The 17,344-nt window shown below is 53.2% G+C and overlaps 1 protein-coding gene across 2 annotated transcripts in view; it reads right to left on the bottom strand.

The window, feature by feature from the left end:
- LARP1 (La ribonucleoprotein 1, translational regulator) overlaps positions 1 to 17,344 on the bottom strand; it is a 45,712-nt gene that overhangs the window by 11,265 nt on the left and 17,103 nt on the right. Inside the window, exons 3-10 of one of the 2 annotated variants that reach the window (XM_039701650.1) lie at positions 5,561 to 5,622; positions 3,860 to 3,925; positions 2,972 to 3,143; positions 2,288 to 2,419; positions 1,993 to 2,136; positions 1,185 to 1,347; positions 840 to 984; positions 471 to 645 (exon numbers count right to left, since the gene is read on the bottom strand). In XM_039701650.1, coding sequence (XP_039557584.1) covers positions 471 to 645; positions 840 to 984; positions 1,185 to 1,347; positions 1,993 to 2,136; positions 2,288 to 2,419; positions 2,972 to 3,143; positions 3,860 to 3,925; positions 5,561 to 5,622 — 1,059 coding nt within the window. The remainder of the gene's footprint in view (positions 1 to 470; positions 646 to 839; positions 985 to 1,184; positions 1,348 to 1,992; positions 2,137 to 2,287; positions 2,420 to 2,971; positions 3,144 to 3,859; positions 3,926 to 5,560; positions 5,623 to 17,344) is intronic. The other variant, XM_039701651.1, reaches the window with a different exon arrangement.

The raw sequence follows: 17,344 nt of genomic DNA, 5'->3' as shown, positions 1-17,344 counted from the left end.
CCTGGGCTCCTGCCAGCCCCCGTGGGATGAGGTGACAAGAGCATGGGAAGACCATGAAGGACAGAAGACACTTCTGCAGCACCTGGTTGACAGCTTCACATGTGCTGCCCAATTTGTGCCCAGCATCTCCTCAGCCAGTAAAGAAAGGCTGGATTCACAAGTGCCCCCTGCTCTGCCCAGCTGCTGTACACTACTTCCAGGTATACCAAGAGACTTTCAGCAGGAATGACTCTCTGTGAATCCCTTCAGCCCTAACAGAGGACAAGCCAGTCAGTCTCTCACACTACCCCATGCCAGGAGGCAGCAGCACCCTGGGAGTCCAAGGACAGAGCCCACACCAGCTCCTACCACCAAGCAGAAAGGCAATGGCAGAGCCCTGCCCTGGGAACACTCCTGACTCTCAGGGTCTGAGTCATGCTGCTGTCCCAGCACTGCATCCCACACCTCCCTCCCCATTCCCCAGTGCTCACCAGTCTCCTTCTGGAAGCTCTGCCGGGGCACAAACTCAGGGCAATTGATGAACTGTGAGAAGTCTGTCTGTGTGTAGTCTGCCATAGGAGGGCCAGGCAGAGCCCATTTTTCTGGCTGCTCTTTTCTCCTAATCTTCTCATCCACGATTTCCACCACCTTGCTGTCCTTCAGAGCCTGGAACCAAGCAGGACTTGGTTAACTCAGGGCCTTGCTTTGGCATATTGAGCGGGTCAGCCCAAGCCATTCCTCCCTGGGAGGAGTAACAGGAGGCAGGAGCAAGTCAAGAACAAGAGAAGGCTCCACGTGCACCTCACCCACAGCAAACAAGAAGAGAACAAGGAGGAAAGGGCACGGCTCCTTGCCCTCACCTTGATGATGAGGCCGATGTCGGTGGTCAGCGCCTGCACGCGGTGGAAGCTGGCGATCAGCGTGATGGGCAGGAAGCCGTCCGAGTCCATCTTGCGGCGCAGGAAGAAGTCCCGCTCCAGGTTGTCCACGCTGAAGTAATATTCTCTGCATGGACAACGTGTCAGTGAGAGGAAGCCCCAAACCATTCTCTGGGCACCCCCACGGAAATAACACCCACACACACTGAGGGGAGCAAGCCTGGAGAACCCAGACATGCCTGGGCTCTAACACCTCGGCTCTAACCCTTCCCATGGGGTTGACTGCATAGTCCCCACCACCCAACAAGGACAGGAGGTGGTGCTCACATCTGCCTCTTGATGTAGTCCTTGAGCAACTCCTGGTCCACGCTGTAGAGCTCAGCACTGCTGATGTTGTCGAAGTAGTAGGTGATGTTGCTGGCGTACTTCTGGGTGCGGGAGCCGTCCGAGCCCTCGAATTTCCGGTATCCATACTGGTAGTCAAAGTGCCCTGGGGGACACCAGGGTTAGCACAGAGCCCCTGGGGTCTGCCCTGCCAGACTGGGGTGGACTCCTGCACAAATACTTTCCTCTTCCTGAGGAACCCCTAGAAGCCCGCAGTGGAGCGCCCACAGCCCTCATCCTCCTGCTCTCTGCCTCTGCCACAGAAGATCCAGGAACTCTCTTACCCACGGGTAACTGGTCAGCCCAGCTGACACACAAAGGCCCTACACTGAAGCTGCATCACTGTTAGCATACACACTGTCCAGTCAAATGTCAGGGCAGATGCTCTTTCTCACCCAAGCCATGACTGCTTGGCTCTCAAATGGCATAAAGCCTTCACAGACTATCAACATGCTTCAATTCCTGCTCACAGAGGTGTTGCAAGGGGTAGAAAACATGAAAAACAGCTTAGCCTGAGTAGCAGGAAGACATCTGCTTTTATAAAAATACTAGTATGAATTATTTGCTTCGCTAACAGCAGCTCAACTTATGGCTGCAATGACCTGCCACAATATTCCCCTGTATCCCTGCAGAGCTCTCTCTACCCACCCCAGCCCACTTTAGAGCCCCAGGTCTCTCAGCACACAGACACAGAGCTCTGCCCGCTGTGTCCCTCTCCCTGCAGTCACAAGAGCACACACACAATGCTCACCTCCTCTGCCACGGCCCCGGCCCCTGCCCCGGCCGCGTCCCCGGCCCCGGAAGGTTCCTCGCACGGCCCCTCCCTCGCTCTTCACGCTGGAGGTCTCATCGTGGTCCTGCCAGCTGCGCTCGTGCTTGTTGTCGGGGTGCCAGCCTGCAGCAGGGGAAGGAGAGGCAGGAGGGGTGTTAGGGCATGACAGCACCTCCCTTCGGAGCCCTGTGAATGCAGGACAGTAGTCCCCTGGGCACCAGGGCTCGCTCTGCCCCGCGGCCAGGCCAGGAGAGGTGCCCAGCCCCAGCCCCACCTTTGAGCTCGCTGCGGTTGTTGGAGGGGTGCCTGTGCTGCTCGTTTTGCCGGTTGTTCCGAGAGGCCGTTTTGTCCCTAGGCACCTCTGACTTCATGTCTATCTGCAGAGGGACCCACTTGTGTTTGTTGCCTGCAAAAGGACAGGGTTTGGGTGTGACACAGGTTCAGAGTGCATCTGCTTCCTCCCCCACAGCCCCCACACACGGAGGGGAGAGAGCACCGAGGCCTTTTGGACAGACCCTGTCCTCTGACATCCCTCCAGGTCTCACTGGATGCAGAAAAGCTCTGACCAGGACTCAGACATGGAGGGACAGGAGTCAGAACTTGCCTGTGGCAGCTGTCACAGCACTTGTCCCTCCTCTGCCCCTTTCTGCCTGCCCAGACTTAGGCCAGACTGAGCTCACATGTCAACCACAGTGAAAACCCACAGTGAGGGGCTGTTCTGTGCCACCATGGAGCACATGGGAAGGCAGGCTCCTGCTCTGCCCCTGGTTTGGTCCTGCTCCCACCAAAATGATGCCTGAAGTCTGCAAACACCTTTTCCCATAGCTATCCCTGCACTGGGATCATGTCCTGCAGCAAGGCCCCCAGGGAAAGCAGAGGATGCTTCCAGCTGCCTGAGGGTTGGGAAGGGAAAGAGAAGCTGAGCCTGGGGGACTGTCCCCACCAGCTCCTGCCTTACCTTTCTTCTTCTGGGCTGACTTCTGGTTGTCATCATCACCATTCTTCTCCTCCCCAGACTCATCAGATTTGGTTTTCAGGCTTTCTTTGCCATCGCTCCCATCCCCCTTTTCCTGCTCTTTCATGTCTTTCTTGACAGGCAGCTTCCGAAGGGACGGTGCTTTGTGTGGCTGCTGGGGACACACCAGTGCAGGAAAATGTGAGAGGTGGGAGTAGTGAGGAGCTGGAGGCAGACCCCAGCTGTCCCAGCAGGAACAGGAAGACTTTGCCCTGGTGCATCCCTGTTCTGTACCTCCCAGAGCTGTCCTGCTCGTGGGGAAGGGCTCATGGCTGAGCAGGGCAAGGGCTCAGTGAGACACCAAGATGGGCTGACAGGGAGATCTCATGCTCATATGTGGGTTTATCCTGTAAATGACCAAACTGCCCCAGTGACAAAAGGGTGAGTGACCACCTTGCCCTGACAGCCAGCCAGGAGTAGCAGAGCAGCAACCAAAAATAGAAAGGTTTCAATGACACCCATGTCCTCAGCAGGGAGGAAGGGCTGAGCCCCTTCAGCACACCAAACCCTTCTCATGCATTTTCAGTTCCTCCTGTGGAGCTCCTGACCTTGGCCCAGTCCCTTCCTGCACAGAGCAGCCCTGAGGAGAGCAGGTCTGGGAGCTGGCCTACCTGCTTCAGCCAGCCCAGGGCTTAGACTGGGCTCCAGGTTCCCAGAATAGCACAGAGGGAGGGAGGCAGCCCTAAAAGGAAATTCCCTGAGCACTATTCCTGGCTGCCTCTGCACTGACACTCAGCACCCCAAATGGCCTGGCTCAGCCAGTGCTTCCACAGGGACAGGGGGGTCTGCAAGGGCCTTATCTTGTCCATCACAATGGTTCTGTGTTCTCACCTGGACGCTCTTGTGGGCTATTTCTCCAGGTGTTGGCCAGTTTGTGGCATCACCGAAGTCACCAACCTGGTACCAAAGAGAAAGGTCCCGTTAGTGCACAAAGCTGCAGGTGCTCTCTGCAGCACGAAGAATGCTTTCCACCCACCACTGTCCCCAAACAGCTGTCCCCAGGAGGCTGGAGGGGGACACCCACACTGCACATACACAACCCCTCTCCCCACCAAAGTAGGAACCCTGAACTAATTCCAAATACCCGCAAACAAGTTTAAAGTCCATCAGACATTGTAAAGAGGCTGCCATCGCTCCTGCAAGCTCCATACACAACCCCTCTCCCCACCAAAGTAGGAACCCTGAACTAATTCCAAATAGCTGCAGACAAGTTTATGTCCATCAGGCATTGTAAGGAGGCTGCCACCACTCCTGCAAGCTCCCAGTCTCTCACCAAATATTCTGCCCCAGCAGCAGCAGCATTTGGCAGCAAGCTGCCCAGGGTAATTCACTCAATTACAGGCACCATCCCTTGGACAGGGAAAGCACTCAGCTTACAGCATTCTGACTACACCTGATGCAACTACATTCCACTGAAGAAACTGAAGAAGCTCTTCCAGCTAGAGGCAGCCACAGCCAGGCACAGCTCCAGACAAGTGACCAACTACAACCACCACGTGCTGCCAACAAAGCAAGGGCATGGTCTCAGAGTGGGTGAGAAAATTCAAGCAGGTGAAGGGAACTCCCTCATTCCAGTGGCCACACAGGGAAACATAACTACTTCTCTGCTGAATAAATGACCTGCTCACTACCATCATTTCTATCTCTTTCAGGTTTCAGAGGACCTGCAGGACAGAGGAAAGAAGTCATACAGCTGCCCAGGTACCAAAGGAATCATTTGGGCACAGAAACTCCTCCTTGCCCTTGTTATTTCTGAATTAATTTGGAGTCAAAGGAATTTTTTCTCTCTCAGGAGATCACATCTTTACAGGCAGGTGCCATGCTCCTCTGCCCAGGAGGCAAGTTTCCTGGGAAAACCAATTCCAGTGCAGGGCCATGCCTGTTTCACAGAGGAGCACCATCCATCCCAGGGCCTTCCTTTCTCCAAAATGGAATAGAGAAGGAAATCCTATCAAGTTGCAAATACATCTCTACTGGCTGCTGGGAGCCAACACCAACAGCCCCTGTCCCCAGCTGTGCCCCAGAAGAAACTGTCTCTCCATCACCACTGATTCCCTGGAACAAATTGCCCTGGTTCCTCTAGAGGAGTGGCTTTGTCTGACATCAATTTCCCTGGCTCTCTGTGTGCCAGGGAGGAACAGACTGCACAGGAAGGACAGAGCTGCAGACACACCACTGTCACACCCTGCCTGCACTGCAGGGCTGGGCACGGGCTGAGCCCACAAGGAATTTGGGGTGTCCTCACAGCAGGGTGAGAGGTTTTCCACATCCAGAACTCCTCCAGGTGCCTCCCTGTTAAAGGGGAGTTGAGACGGTCTCCCCTGACCCAGCTGGGCAGAAAACCAGCCACAGCAGCATGCAAGACCCCTAAAATGCTGAAGAGGAGATGGAGAACAAGGCCAGCACATCACCCTCTCCACAACCAAGCTTGTGAAGGGATAGCTCTGTCTCCAGACCCTCGAGAGGCTCATGCAGCACTCACAACTGCACCAGAAACTGGGGCCAGTGAGAGGAGAGCAGGCACAGCCTTACCTTGCTTCCTTTCCTCTGTCTCGGGTTGGCAGCCCTCACCACTTTCGCTGGAGTTGAAAGTTCTGCAAGAGAAGGACAACAAAAGTGTTAAAACACAGCTGAGGGCTGCGAGTGGGAGTGTTGGCTCTGGAGACAAGTGGGTAGGAAGCAGAGCAGCTCCCCCTTGAGCAAAGGAGGGCTAACAGGAAAAGGTAAACAGAAAACACAGCCAGCTCCTGACTGGAGTCCCAGAACTGCCCCATTAAGATCAGAAAACTCCTGACCAATCCAGGTGGCCCAGAGATGGACTTTTAACCCCATCCTGCTGCAGGATTGCAGTCCCTGCCTTAGCTCTGCCCTCCCCAGCCAGGGAGGGGGGGTGGGGGGCAAGGAGCTCAGCTCATGCTGCAAAGCACCCACAGAACAGCAAAACAAACATGTCCTTGAAAAGCCAATTCTCATCACGGTGATGTGAGGCCAGTGCTCCCCAGGGAGCAGAGCAGGGCTCTGACAGAGAGATGCAAAAATCTGTGGCTGCTGAATCCTGAAGTCAGGTATCCCAGCAGGGACAGCAAGTTCAAGAGAGGAAATGTACAGAGAGAATGAGCCAGACACATCAAGTGCCTAAATCCTGCTACAGCTGAAAGTATTTAGGCACTGAAACACCTCTGGGGTGTTTTAACACATCAGACTGAGACTGTTGGGGTTCACACCTCCACAGACCTCACAGCAAGTCCAGATCTCAACCTCACCACAGCCCATCTTGGCTCCAGCTCACACACCACCTCCTTTCAAGCAGAAACAGCAATCCAACTTGCTTTGTCCCTCAGGTCTGGCTGCAAGGTCTCTGATCAGGCTCACACAGGGCACCAAGAGACCAAGCAACAGAGCAGCACAGCTCTGCCCAACACAAACCACCCCTCACGGATGAGGGTCTCCTCCAGGACACAGGTGCTCCACTGGGCCCTGCCCCAAAGGGCAGCCTGTGCCAGGATCCTGCAGAGAGGATTTCTGCTGACTCACTGGCTTTGTTTAGAAGAAAAGCAGCCCTGACTGGGGTTGGGTGAGGGTGGGAGGATCAGCACGGGCTATCAAGGGATGCCCCAGGAAACACCCTGAGTAGCCTACTCAGCTCTGCTCAAAGCTGCCTTTGATCTCCTTCAGCAAGGCTGGACAACTTTGCCTGGATGATCAAAACCGGTCCCCTTCTGAGCCTGGAAACCAGTGATTCATCCTGGCCTGGCTCAGAGCTGGAGGCTTTGAAGTGTCAATAAGGCAGAGTCAGACATGGCAGGACAGAGCCATGTGCACTCCCCTTCCCCACTTCCTTTCTCTATGGCACCTTCATGGCCATTTCAAGTCCAGAAGAGTCTAAGCTCTCAGCTGGATCACTGAACCCTCCCCTTTTCCCCCAGGACCTCCCCAGTCCACCTGCAGTGCCTCCCTTCATGAGCAGCAGCAGTCCCACGTGTCCCTCATTTATTCCATGTGCACTTCATTGAGAATCCTGGCTCCATGGCACAAAGCTTGCCACAGGGCTTTTCAACTTCCCTGCTAGTGTAGGAAGAGCCAGCACTTTCAAAACAGCCCCCAAAATCCTCCACTCAACACCCACAGATGTCACCAACTAAATATAGCTTCAAAAGCACAAGGAGCTACAGCACAAACCCACAGCCAGCCTGGTTTTCCACAGACACAGAGCACCCCTGCCTGCTCCAGCTGCACTGATGGGACTGGCACAGCCTGATCAGGCTGATCTCTGGGGCTGGGGGACAGCAGGGACAGCTCTGTCTGCAAGGATCCCACCCAGCTGCCACCACAGCCCCAGTGTTCACAGCAATGGCATCGGGCCCTTTCCTCCAGCTGCTTCACCTCAGGAGCCCTCAAGGCCATAGATGTTCTTGTGCTTTTTTTTGGGAACCAGTCAAAGAGAGGGGCCTCACAGGCAGCAGTGAAAGAGGACAAAGGGGCACAGGCTGCAGGGGCAGGTGCCACAGACTCCAACATCTCTGCGGGGGAGGGAGGAGATTGTTTGAAACAAGTTCTGCTGCTTTCCTTATCTGCAAGATATGAACAGGGATCCCTTATCTCGCTGAGGTGCTGAGAAGCCTAATTAGCATTTGCAGAGCACTGTGGAAGACAAAATACAAAGCAAAGGGCTGCAGTCCAGTAGGAGGGAGGCTGTGGAGCATGGATGGAGCCGAGATTCAGCAATTCATGGTGGAGACCAAAGTAGCAGACAGAGGCTGTGGCTGTGCTGGTGGACACGTGGCCAGACACAGCATCTGCTCAGCCAAGACCACGGCAAGCAGAGGCCATGCATGCCTGGCACCCTCCAGGGCACAGCAACACATCTTGTGGTCTTCAGCTGAAAGACCCCCTGCATCAGCCTGGGAAGTGGAGAGCAAGTGAGTGCTGCTCATCCCATGCAGGAGCTCAGCACAAGCTCTGAGGGGCTCTGCATGCTGCCCTGGTTCACAGCCGAGCCTCTAAAAGCTGCTGACAGATGTCTCAGACCTCTGGGTGTCTCACAAGCCTCCTTTTGCATCTGTTTGGTGGCAGTAAGTAATTTCAGTTGCACTAGCAGTGCCTGACCACCTCCTGAAAAACAGGGCCTCTCTGTGTGAGGGGACAGACAAAACAGCTGCAGCAGGAGCCAGCAGGGCTTTAGTGGTGTGAGGCTGGCACGGGGACAGCGGGCAGGGAAGCAAGGAGCAGCTTTGCCTGCGGCCACAGAGCAGATGCTGGCACAGCCAACAACAGAAAAGCAGGTCTGGAGTTTTGATCGACTGCCTGCAGCCAGAAGCTGATCATTTGTCCAGCCATGGGGTTGCCCAGCCACGAGGAGATTATTCCTTAGCAACAAGGGGGATGAGGCACAGGTGGGAGCACCCACAGCAGCCCCAGTGCTGCTATCGCAGCCAAACCCTTCCTGTGGCTGTGCCACAGCCAGAGCCCTCGCTGGCTTTGGACACTCACTCCCAAATGCACCCCACAAACACCAAGGGCAAGGCTGTGCAGACACCTCATGCCTTCCTGCAGCCCACACCTGGCTGGGAAGCTCACAGGGGCATCCAGGTGAGCAAATGCCACCTACCTGGAAGAAGAGCCCTTGCACAAGGACCAGACAGCCAGAGTGACAGCAGATCCATAGCTAAATATTCCTCCACCTGAACAGGGACACTTGACATAGGACTATGGGACCCAGCCAAGGAGACATATCTACTACCTTATCTGTGAAAATGAAACCAAACACCCAGAAATTGGTTTTCTGCCTTTCCTTGCATCCAACGGAATTGATAATGGAATTTTAGAAACAGTACATGAAGAGAGGGACTAAATCTGCAGTGCTGGGCAGAGACCTGGCATTACTGAAGAAATACCTGTACCTATAGCAAAAATGCTGTAATGCCTGCTCCAGGTGTACCACTCATGTGCAATGCAGACAAGAGCTCCAGCAGCAGCTGGACAGCCTCAGAGGGCAGCCCAGGCTCGCAGCAGGAATGCAGAGTCCTCAGCTCTAGCACACTGTCCCTTACCCAGCAGCCAGGTCGACAGAAAGGAGCCATCCTGCTCCCTGCTCCACAGCCTGGCACCTACCAGAAACTGCTGATGAAGGAGGTTCCAAGCCAAGAGCCTGGACTTTGTGCTGAAGAGGCTGAGGCAGGGGCGCATGCTCTGTGATGCAGGTCCTGATGGGGCTGCAGGAGCCAAACCAGTATCCCCAGTTTCCCCAGAGCCCTGGCAGGAGCTTGAGGGTGCTGTATGAGACAGACAGCCACGTGCCCAGCGGTCCACCAGGATCCACTACACTCTTCTGTCTCCAAACAATCATCCCTTCTTCCCACATTCCACAGAACACTCTTGGCACATGTGAAGACTGTAAGTCCTAACCAACACAACAGGACACCCACTGTGGCATTGAGGTGGGTGAGAAAGAGCACGTGCAGCTTGGGCAAGGGCGGGCTGAGAAAAACATTTAAAAATGTTTCTGCACGGGATTATCTGTTTTCCCAGGAAATAGCTTCTTCAGTCATTTTGTGAGGGCAGGAGAGTGCCTGCTGGGGTACTGACACACAGGAAAGATGTGGTGAAACAGCATCAACCCTCCAAAAAATTCCCATAAGACAGACCCAGCAGGCAACCTGACACAGCCAGGCAGCCAGGACCCCACTGTGGCTGCAAGAATCCCCTTCCTGGCCTAACAGAATACTTTGGGAGCCAACAGACAACAGCTCCAAAAGTGCATCCCCACCTTCCATGGGAAACTCAGGCCACCAACCTTGTCCCTGTCCTTGCTCCAGGCCTCAAGGAATCTCTCTCCCAGGGTAGCCTGATCTGCATAGCAGCAGGGACACGACTTGGATTCAGAGACTCTCTTGTGGCACTCATGCACTCAGCACAGGACTTGCAGTCTGAGCCTGCCCAAGCCATCAGAGGACACAGCTGGTGAGCTTCATGTCCACCAAGAGCACACAGGAACATTTGCAGGACCAGTCCTGCAGGTCAGATGTGACCTGCAAGCCAACAGTCCCTGCCTGCACCAGCAGCCCATCTCTTGCAGACAGTGACAAAGCTCTTTTCTTTTTGAGTCCATCCAGGAGAGGACCCCCTGAAGTTATAGGCAGGGAAGCCTTGGGGGATGGACAAACACTTTACACCTCTTTTGTGGGTGCTGCACCCATTTCTGGATCAACAATAGGCTGTGGAGAGTAACACACCCTTACTGTAAAGGGACTGGGAAGCACCAGCAGATGGGAGGGGACCTCAGCCTCCCCAGGGAGACACTGGCAGCACCCCTGTGTGGAGAGAGGTGCAGTTGTCCCCAGAGACCAACCAGCAGATCCACCCCTGCCCTGCCTCCCAAGGAGCTGCTCCCAGCACTGCCTCAGCCCTGTGCCAGAGCTGAGATGGGAAACACTTGTCCCTGCAGCTCCACACACGAGCGGAAAAGCCTGGGATTTATAGCACTGACTGCTTGGCATGCTCACATTTTGCTGAAGGCATCACAAGGCACACAAAGCCAGAAAGGCCCAAGACAGGCTCAGCCCACATACTGCACCTCCTCTAGGTTTGCAAAGTTTTACAGCTCCATCTCCCACCAAATCACAGTTGCAGCCAGAGGCACGTGAGTGCACAGAGGGGGAAAGAAACAAGGGAGCACCGGATGGAGTTCTCAGACAGCTTTAAATGAGATGTTAGCACGAGGACATCTTCCAGCACAAATGGGCTGGTGCCTCCACAACAGGGGTTCCACCTGCTCCTGGGGACTGCAGAGAACCACAGTCAGCCCCACCACTAGCAGAACATGGTCTCCCAGCGTTTGGCCTTGCTTACAAAGGCAAGAGGAATATCTGCAACACCTCAGCAATATCAGAAGTTTCCTGTACATGCAAGAAAAATTGCAGAAGAATGGCCAAGGTCAGGACCAAGCAGAAGACTGGATCCTTAAGGTGGATGGCTGAGGATTCAGGCTTGTAAAGCACATGGGAAGCCTGCTCAGCTGGAGCAGGAGATAAGCTGCAGGTACCATGGCTCAAAGCCTTCCAAGCAATTTTCCACAGCTCCTCAGCAGAAGCTCCACTGTACAAGCCCTACTGTAACAGCAAAGGAAGCAAGGAGCTGCCTACACCTCTCTGCAATGTAAGCTCTGCAACTGCTGCAAAGATCACTCTCTAAAAATAACTTCAAAAAGGGCATCTGACAGCTCCATGGAGAGCATGAGAACACTCCCACCTGGGTGTCCTAGGCAGCTCCAGGAGCTCAGGAGTTTGCCCTGGAGAAGTGCAGGGAGGGAAGCTGGGGCACAGGCAGGTAGAGCCAGGACAGCACTGTCACAGGCTGAGTGCAGGCATCTGAGTTATAATCCCAGCTCTCCAAGCCCTCACATCCCTCCGCTGATAGTCCTGAAAGCCCCGGAAGAGGAGGAGCAGCTCAAGACGTGCAGAGCCCATCTCTGCTGACAGCACAAATGGGCAGCACAGCTCCTCACAGCGAGCAGGGGCTTCAGTCAGACCCCAGCCCTCCTCAGGGAGCTGAGGAACAGCACTGCTCCTTTAAACACACCAAGCTGCTACAAGCCCAACATACAGGCATTATCTGCAGGGGCTGACATTTATAACCAGAGCAAATGAGGGGCAGGAAGGGTCTGGACTTACCAAAAATGCATGATCATCTTCACTGCAGCCTCTCAGTCCAAGACAGAAACACTTCAGCTACGTTCCAAGAGGAGTGGGTTAGGAAAGCATTTCTAACATTAACACTGTCAGTGAGGGCAGCCTGGACTCTTCCTGGCACAGACAGCTGCTATTAAAGGTAGCGAATGAACTCCCTCTTAAGGGCGAGTGACATCTTTCCACGGCCTTTTCAAGCAAACCTCTTCCCTGAAGAGGATTTCTAGGAAACTCCTGACACACAATCCATGCTCACAGCCCTGCACACAATCCCCGAGACGCCAGGCACACACGGAGTGAGACAGCACATGAAACGCCTCCCACCCTGTTTTCTACAAAAAAAAAAAAAAGAATCCTAAACGAAGGATTCTCTCCAGGGGAAACCAGTGGTTCCCAGAAACCAAGAAGCACGGCACTGGGGACACAGCCAAGGTCACCCAGCTCACCAGACTTCAGAAACTGTCAAAATGAGGAAGATGGGCTGGCTCAGGCCCCCACAGCTGCCGAGCCACCCTGGTCTCTCTGAGCAGGAAAAAGGTTCCCACCACCCCTGCAGGAGAGGCTGCTCCAGCACCAGTGCCTGACCCAGTACAGCTGGTGCAGACACATCTCCAGCTGGAAGAGCACGACACCAGCAATTCCTCTGCCAGCATGGAAGGCAGAGAAGCGTTCAAGGACAGCTGTGAACATTCAGGTTAAATGGTTCAGGGACAGGGGCTGGAGAAGCCGGCAGCACTGCAGGGAAAACACCATGCCAGTGTGGGCCCCTGAGAAAAGGCACGAGTTGATCCAGCTGCCACTCTGGGCACGAGGCACAGCAAGGACACCCCAGTGCTAGGACAGCAGGCCACCTGAGGCAAGGCTGCAGTGGCCCAGGGTATGCAAGTGAACCAAACCATGGAGGAGATGGAGGGTCAGGCCCTCCTCCAGCCAGCTCAGAGACCAGCTGCTAGTTCATGACCTTTTTACTAAAATCAGTGGTGGGGGAGAGGAAAGGTTGACATGAACAGGAACTACAGGACAGCAAGGGAAGACACCAGGCAGGACTCACAACTTACAAAAAAATAATAAAAAAAAAAACCAACCCAGCCCACTCACCTTTGGGGGAACTACAGGACAGCAAGGGAAGACACCAGGCAGGACTCACAACTTACAAAAAAAATAAAAAAAAACAACCCAGCCCACTCACCTTTGGGTACAACTGATTTGCAAATTAAAAGGGGGTGTCCACCCTCCAGGAAGGATCAGGAGCAGTTTCCTCCACTCCCGTTTAACTCTGCTGCACCATTCTGCCTGTTCTGCCAGGCTCTAATGAAAAGCTAGTTAACAGTTAATTATTACCCATTCAGACACACGATCCCCGGCTGGGAGGGATAAGACAATCACGTGATGCAAAAATCCCGACCTTATGAAAGCACGGGCAACTATATTTAGTTGGAAAAACGATGACCTAGCGAGCCTGCTCCTCCCTGACCCCCCCTCAGAGGAGCCGACCTGCCACCTCCCAGGATCCCACCTCCACAGCACCCGGGAAGATCCTCATCCAGCAGGAGTTGTGATACTTAAAACAGGGACACTGGCACCCTGTGTGCACATCCCGGCTACCCCGGGTGGAGGGGCCAGACCAGCACACAGCCCAGGCTGAGGGACCCTCCCTCCCCATCCTCTGCAGCAGGTCACCTTGTCAGCAGCAAAAGCTGATAAGCACCAAGAGCAACAAACAGGGGCCTAGCCCAAGGCCCTGGACCTTATCTTGAAAGCAGGAGGCACACTGGGAACCTGACCAGTGTGACCAGCATAGGAGACCCATTCAGCAGCAATGCTCCAGCTGCTGGCTTCTCCATGCCCAGGACTGGTGACAGAGTGGCCCTCCTGGATCAGTCTAGCCCTCTCTCCTCAGGGCTGGGTGACCAAGACAGACACGGTGTGCTGAGAACAGAATGGGAGCCAAGGCAGCACCACTGCTGCGGAGACATGGCCCTAGAAAAAAGGTGCAACAACAAAATCCAAGAGCATCACCTGCTCCCTCTTCAGTGAAAGAGCTTCAAAGCAGAAGAAAAACAAAAAGCCTGAGGAGCAGACATCATTAATCTCTTGACATCAGCAGAAGGGTGCTCTCTGCCTGGATCCTGCTGTGGCTGACGAGACAGCCAGCGGCGCCCGTGGCACGAGCGAGAGGAGGTCACTGCACCGCTGCCGAAGCCATGCTGACACCATCCCTTTAATGGCCCTCAGCCTCTTCTGCAGCTGCATCTGGGGACTTGGAAGCTGACAAAACCCTTCCTAGGAAGCATCTGGTACGTCTCACTGTAAATATTTAACAACAAAAAGACAGGAATTGAGAGCCAAGCGCCTGCAGAGAGACCCTCCAGCTCCAAGCACTCACACTGTCTAGGAAGAGACTGTGCAGTTCCTACTGTGCCAGTGGAGGGGGAGAGGGGTTGTACAAGGCAAAAGTGAACTCTGCACAAAATATGCCTGTGGAAAACCTGTCATCTCAAAGAACAGAATGGGTTTCCAGAAAGGAGACTATGATGTAATTCAAATAGCATCATTCGAAGTTCCTCCTGCTGTGATTCCTGGACTTTCCTAGCTGCTTTGGCAGAGGCATCCCTGCAGGACCAGAGTGTCCCCTGAGCAGTGACCACTTGCTAAGTGACCACTTAACCTTGCCCTCAGCCTGCACAGCTGCAAACCTGCCTCCCTGACTGCACAGAACAAGAAGAGACTGAGCAGCAGCTCAGCATGTGAGGTCAAGGAACACAAAGGCAGCACGGTGCAGAAATCCAGCCCCATCTCCTGGGGCAGGGGACAGTAAGAGTGATTTGGTGGTAGGAGCAGGTGCAGCAAACCTTCCCAGGAATTTAGGGAGGTCATACCTAGGTCTCCCATTAAGCAAGATAAATGTGCTGAAGAAATCTTACAGTCTCATAACCACCTAAATTAAACTGAGCACACGTATGGGGGCTTCCTCCTGTTAGTGAATCCAGAGCATTAAGATCATGACAAGGCACTCAAATATCCCTGTGATCTTTGAGAGCAAGCAGAAGGGCTTCTTTTTGTGCTGCTTCAGGATTACTGCACCTCAGCTGAGCTGATTTCGAGGCATGCTTTTCCAAGCAGAAGATACATCATCCTCACTTAAGCAAAATGCAGAGACATTCCAGGTTTTTCTAGATAACTCTGATATAGCAACTCCGAACTTGCTGGGTTCACAATCACATGAATCCTGCTGTATAAACCACTCTCTCTAATAAAGCTAATTCCAGTGCTACAGGTAGCTGCCTCCCATGTCAATACAGAGCATAAAAGAGTACAACACCCTAATCAGACTAAGTCTTCCCAAAGGAGTCAGGAATACCCAATTACAAAAGAGTGCAACATAGCAGTTTCCTAATTTAAAAATCCATCTCCCCTCCTTTTATTTCTAAAGGATTAGAAACCACTTCCTTGCAGTGGTAGTATCACCCTCATCTCTTTATGGAAAACTTCACAGCGTTTAATTCAAAGAGGCATTTATAAACTCAAGAAAGATATCTCAGACACTGCTGACAGTCGTACAAAATGATCAGGTCAGGGTGCAGCAGATGAAAAAAAGTCATCAGGAGTGGTGAAACCAAGACAGAGCATCACTTGCTGCTCTGCTGAACACCAGCGCATCCACAGCTGCACCCTGCAGTCAGCTCTGGTCTCTGGAATTCAACAAGGGCACAGGGCTGTTACAGCTGCTCAAAGAAAAGCAATTAAACCACCCAGAAGCAGCTCCTCCAGAGGTGAGACTAAAAAGGCTGGGATGCTCCACCATGGAGAGGAGGAGGGCTGGCTGCAGCATGTAGGAGGCCAGGAGGGCACAGGCACAGCACACTAAGCTAGCAGGAGATCCACTTGAAGTGGCAGAAGTATTCCCTGTCAGAGCAGGCAGCAAATTTCACACAGTAGCAAGTTCTGGGAGCTGAACAGCATCAGCTGCCTGGCAGAAGTTTGGTGTTCAGAGTGAAGTCCTCCACAGACATCCAGCTGCAAATGTGCCCTCCCAGTCCTCCTCAGCAGCAGAAGTGGGAATGTGAGAGTGTGTCCCTTAGCCCACCAAGCCCAACCCTGCATCTCTCAGGGGTGTTGAAGTCTCTCAGATTTCCATCTGAACTCCAGATCATATGGTTTGAAATGGCTCCTTCTGAAATGCACCCTACAGCTGCCAAATCCTGGTTGTGGGATGTGGGAGAGGAAAGCACTGAGGCACTGCTGTGCCAGACAGAAGGAAAGTGAAGCCTTTCTTCAACAGCTGCTTTATTTGCAAACACTGTTGGGTAACTGGGATGCCAACACTGCTGTGCTTCCACCTCCATAGTGCTCCCACGTGACACAGGATGATCCAGGCTGAGGATCCAGGCTGAGGGCACGCCGCCACATCCGTATACTAACAAGCAGGAACATGCTGTGGGGCATACTACAGCTACTGTGCCTACAAAATGGCTGAATTTTGGCTCAGGCATCCCACCTATGCAATTCCCAACCCTGATACTGCGACTCAGCATCTTCCATCACTCTGCTAACCATCTCCTTGGGAGAGGACCAACAGACTTCTCACCCAGAGGGGAAACCAGCCATAGACACACCTGACTTCACAAGATTAAGCTTAAAAAACAGATCTCTGATACACGTGTGGGAATTCTGGTGACCAGAGTAAATTAACTCATTCAATAACCTCAGCAATGAAAAGGAGGTGAGGGAGTCAAAGCCAACAGCCTCAGGAATGCACAACAGCTCTGGTGGCAGGAGCAGTGGCACTCTGCCTTTGCCTGCTGCCTTCACACTTCACTGTGTTTTGAGATACCACAGCTTCCAGATAAGCTTAGCGCATGGGAAGAAAAAGCATGGCACCAACTTTAAGGCTCTTCTGGAGAAAGGTATGAGAAAGACTGCATAATGTCTGTGCAACTACCATTTAGAGGAATCCTGTTCAAGCTTTAACTTATCTTCTAAAAACCAGACAGAATTGTAAAAAAAGCCCCAAGCTCCGTAGGTAATGTTTTCTGCAACACTGCTGACATGTAACAAACACTTTCTGAAGCGCTATCATCTGCTGCAGACACACACTCCTGCCCCACCCTGCAGGCAGCTGTGCAAGGTCCCAACCAGCTGGAGAACAGAGGATGGAGTAGTGCCAAGCAAAGGACATCTCTGAGTTCACAGCATAGGCAGACAAAACCCAATATCCAAAGAAGACAATTCTCCAGCAAGGTGGAGAAAAGCATCCTACAAGCTCAACAGATTGGAATGAGATCATCTTCAAACCCCTAGTATTTCACTATTACACATTAAGAGAACAAGAAGATCATGAGGGACTTACAAACGTGGAATCAAAGCCTTAATCCAGTGATCTAGTTCTACACCACAGCCTTGGTAGCTGGCTAGAGCTCTGGAAACACACTCACATCTTCCATCCCTCTGTTCAGCTCAGCAAGTTGAATTACTTCAGTGTTACACCAGATCACTCCAAACCAGTGAGTTATTTTCCCTGAAATCAGCTTTAAGACACCAGAGCTGATTTCCATACTTCCAATGCCTCCATCAACAGCGATTTATCCTCACACCAGCCATGAACTGGTGGAATGGGATCCCATGCAAAGCC

This window comes from Passer montanus, unplaced genomic scaffold (genome assembly GCF_014805655.1).
Source record: "Passer montanus isolate IOZ18808 unplaced genomic scaffold, ASM1480565v1 scaffold15, whole genome shotgun sequence".
NCBI lineage: Eukaryota > Metazoa > Chordata > Aves > Passeriformes > Passeridae > Passer > Passer montanus.
Note: the sequence above shows the minus strand (reverse complement) of the source record. Positions and strands in the feature narration are given on the sequence as shown.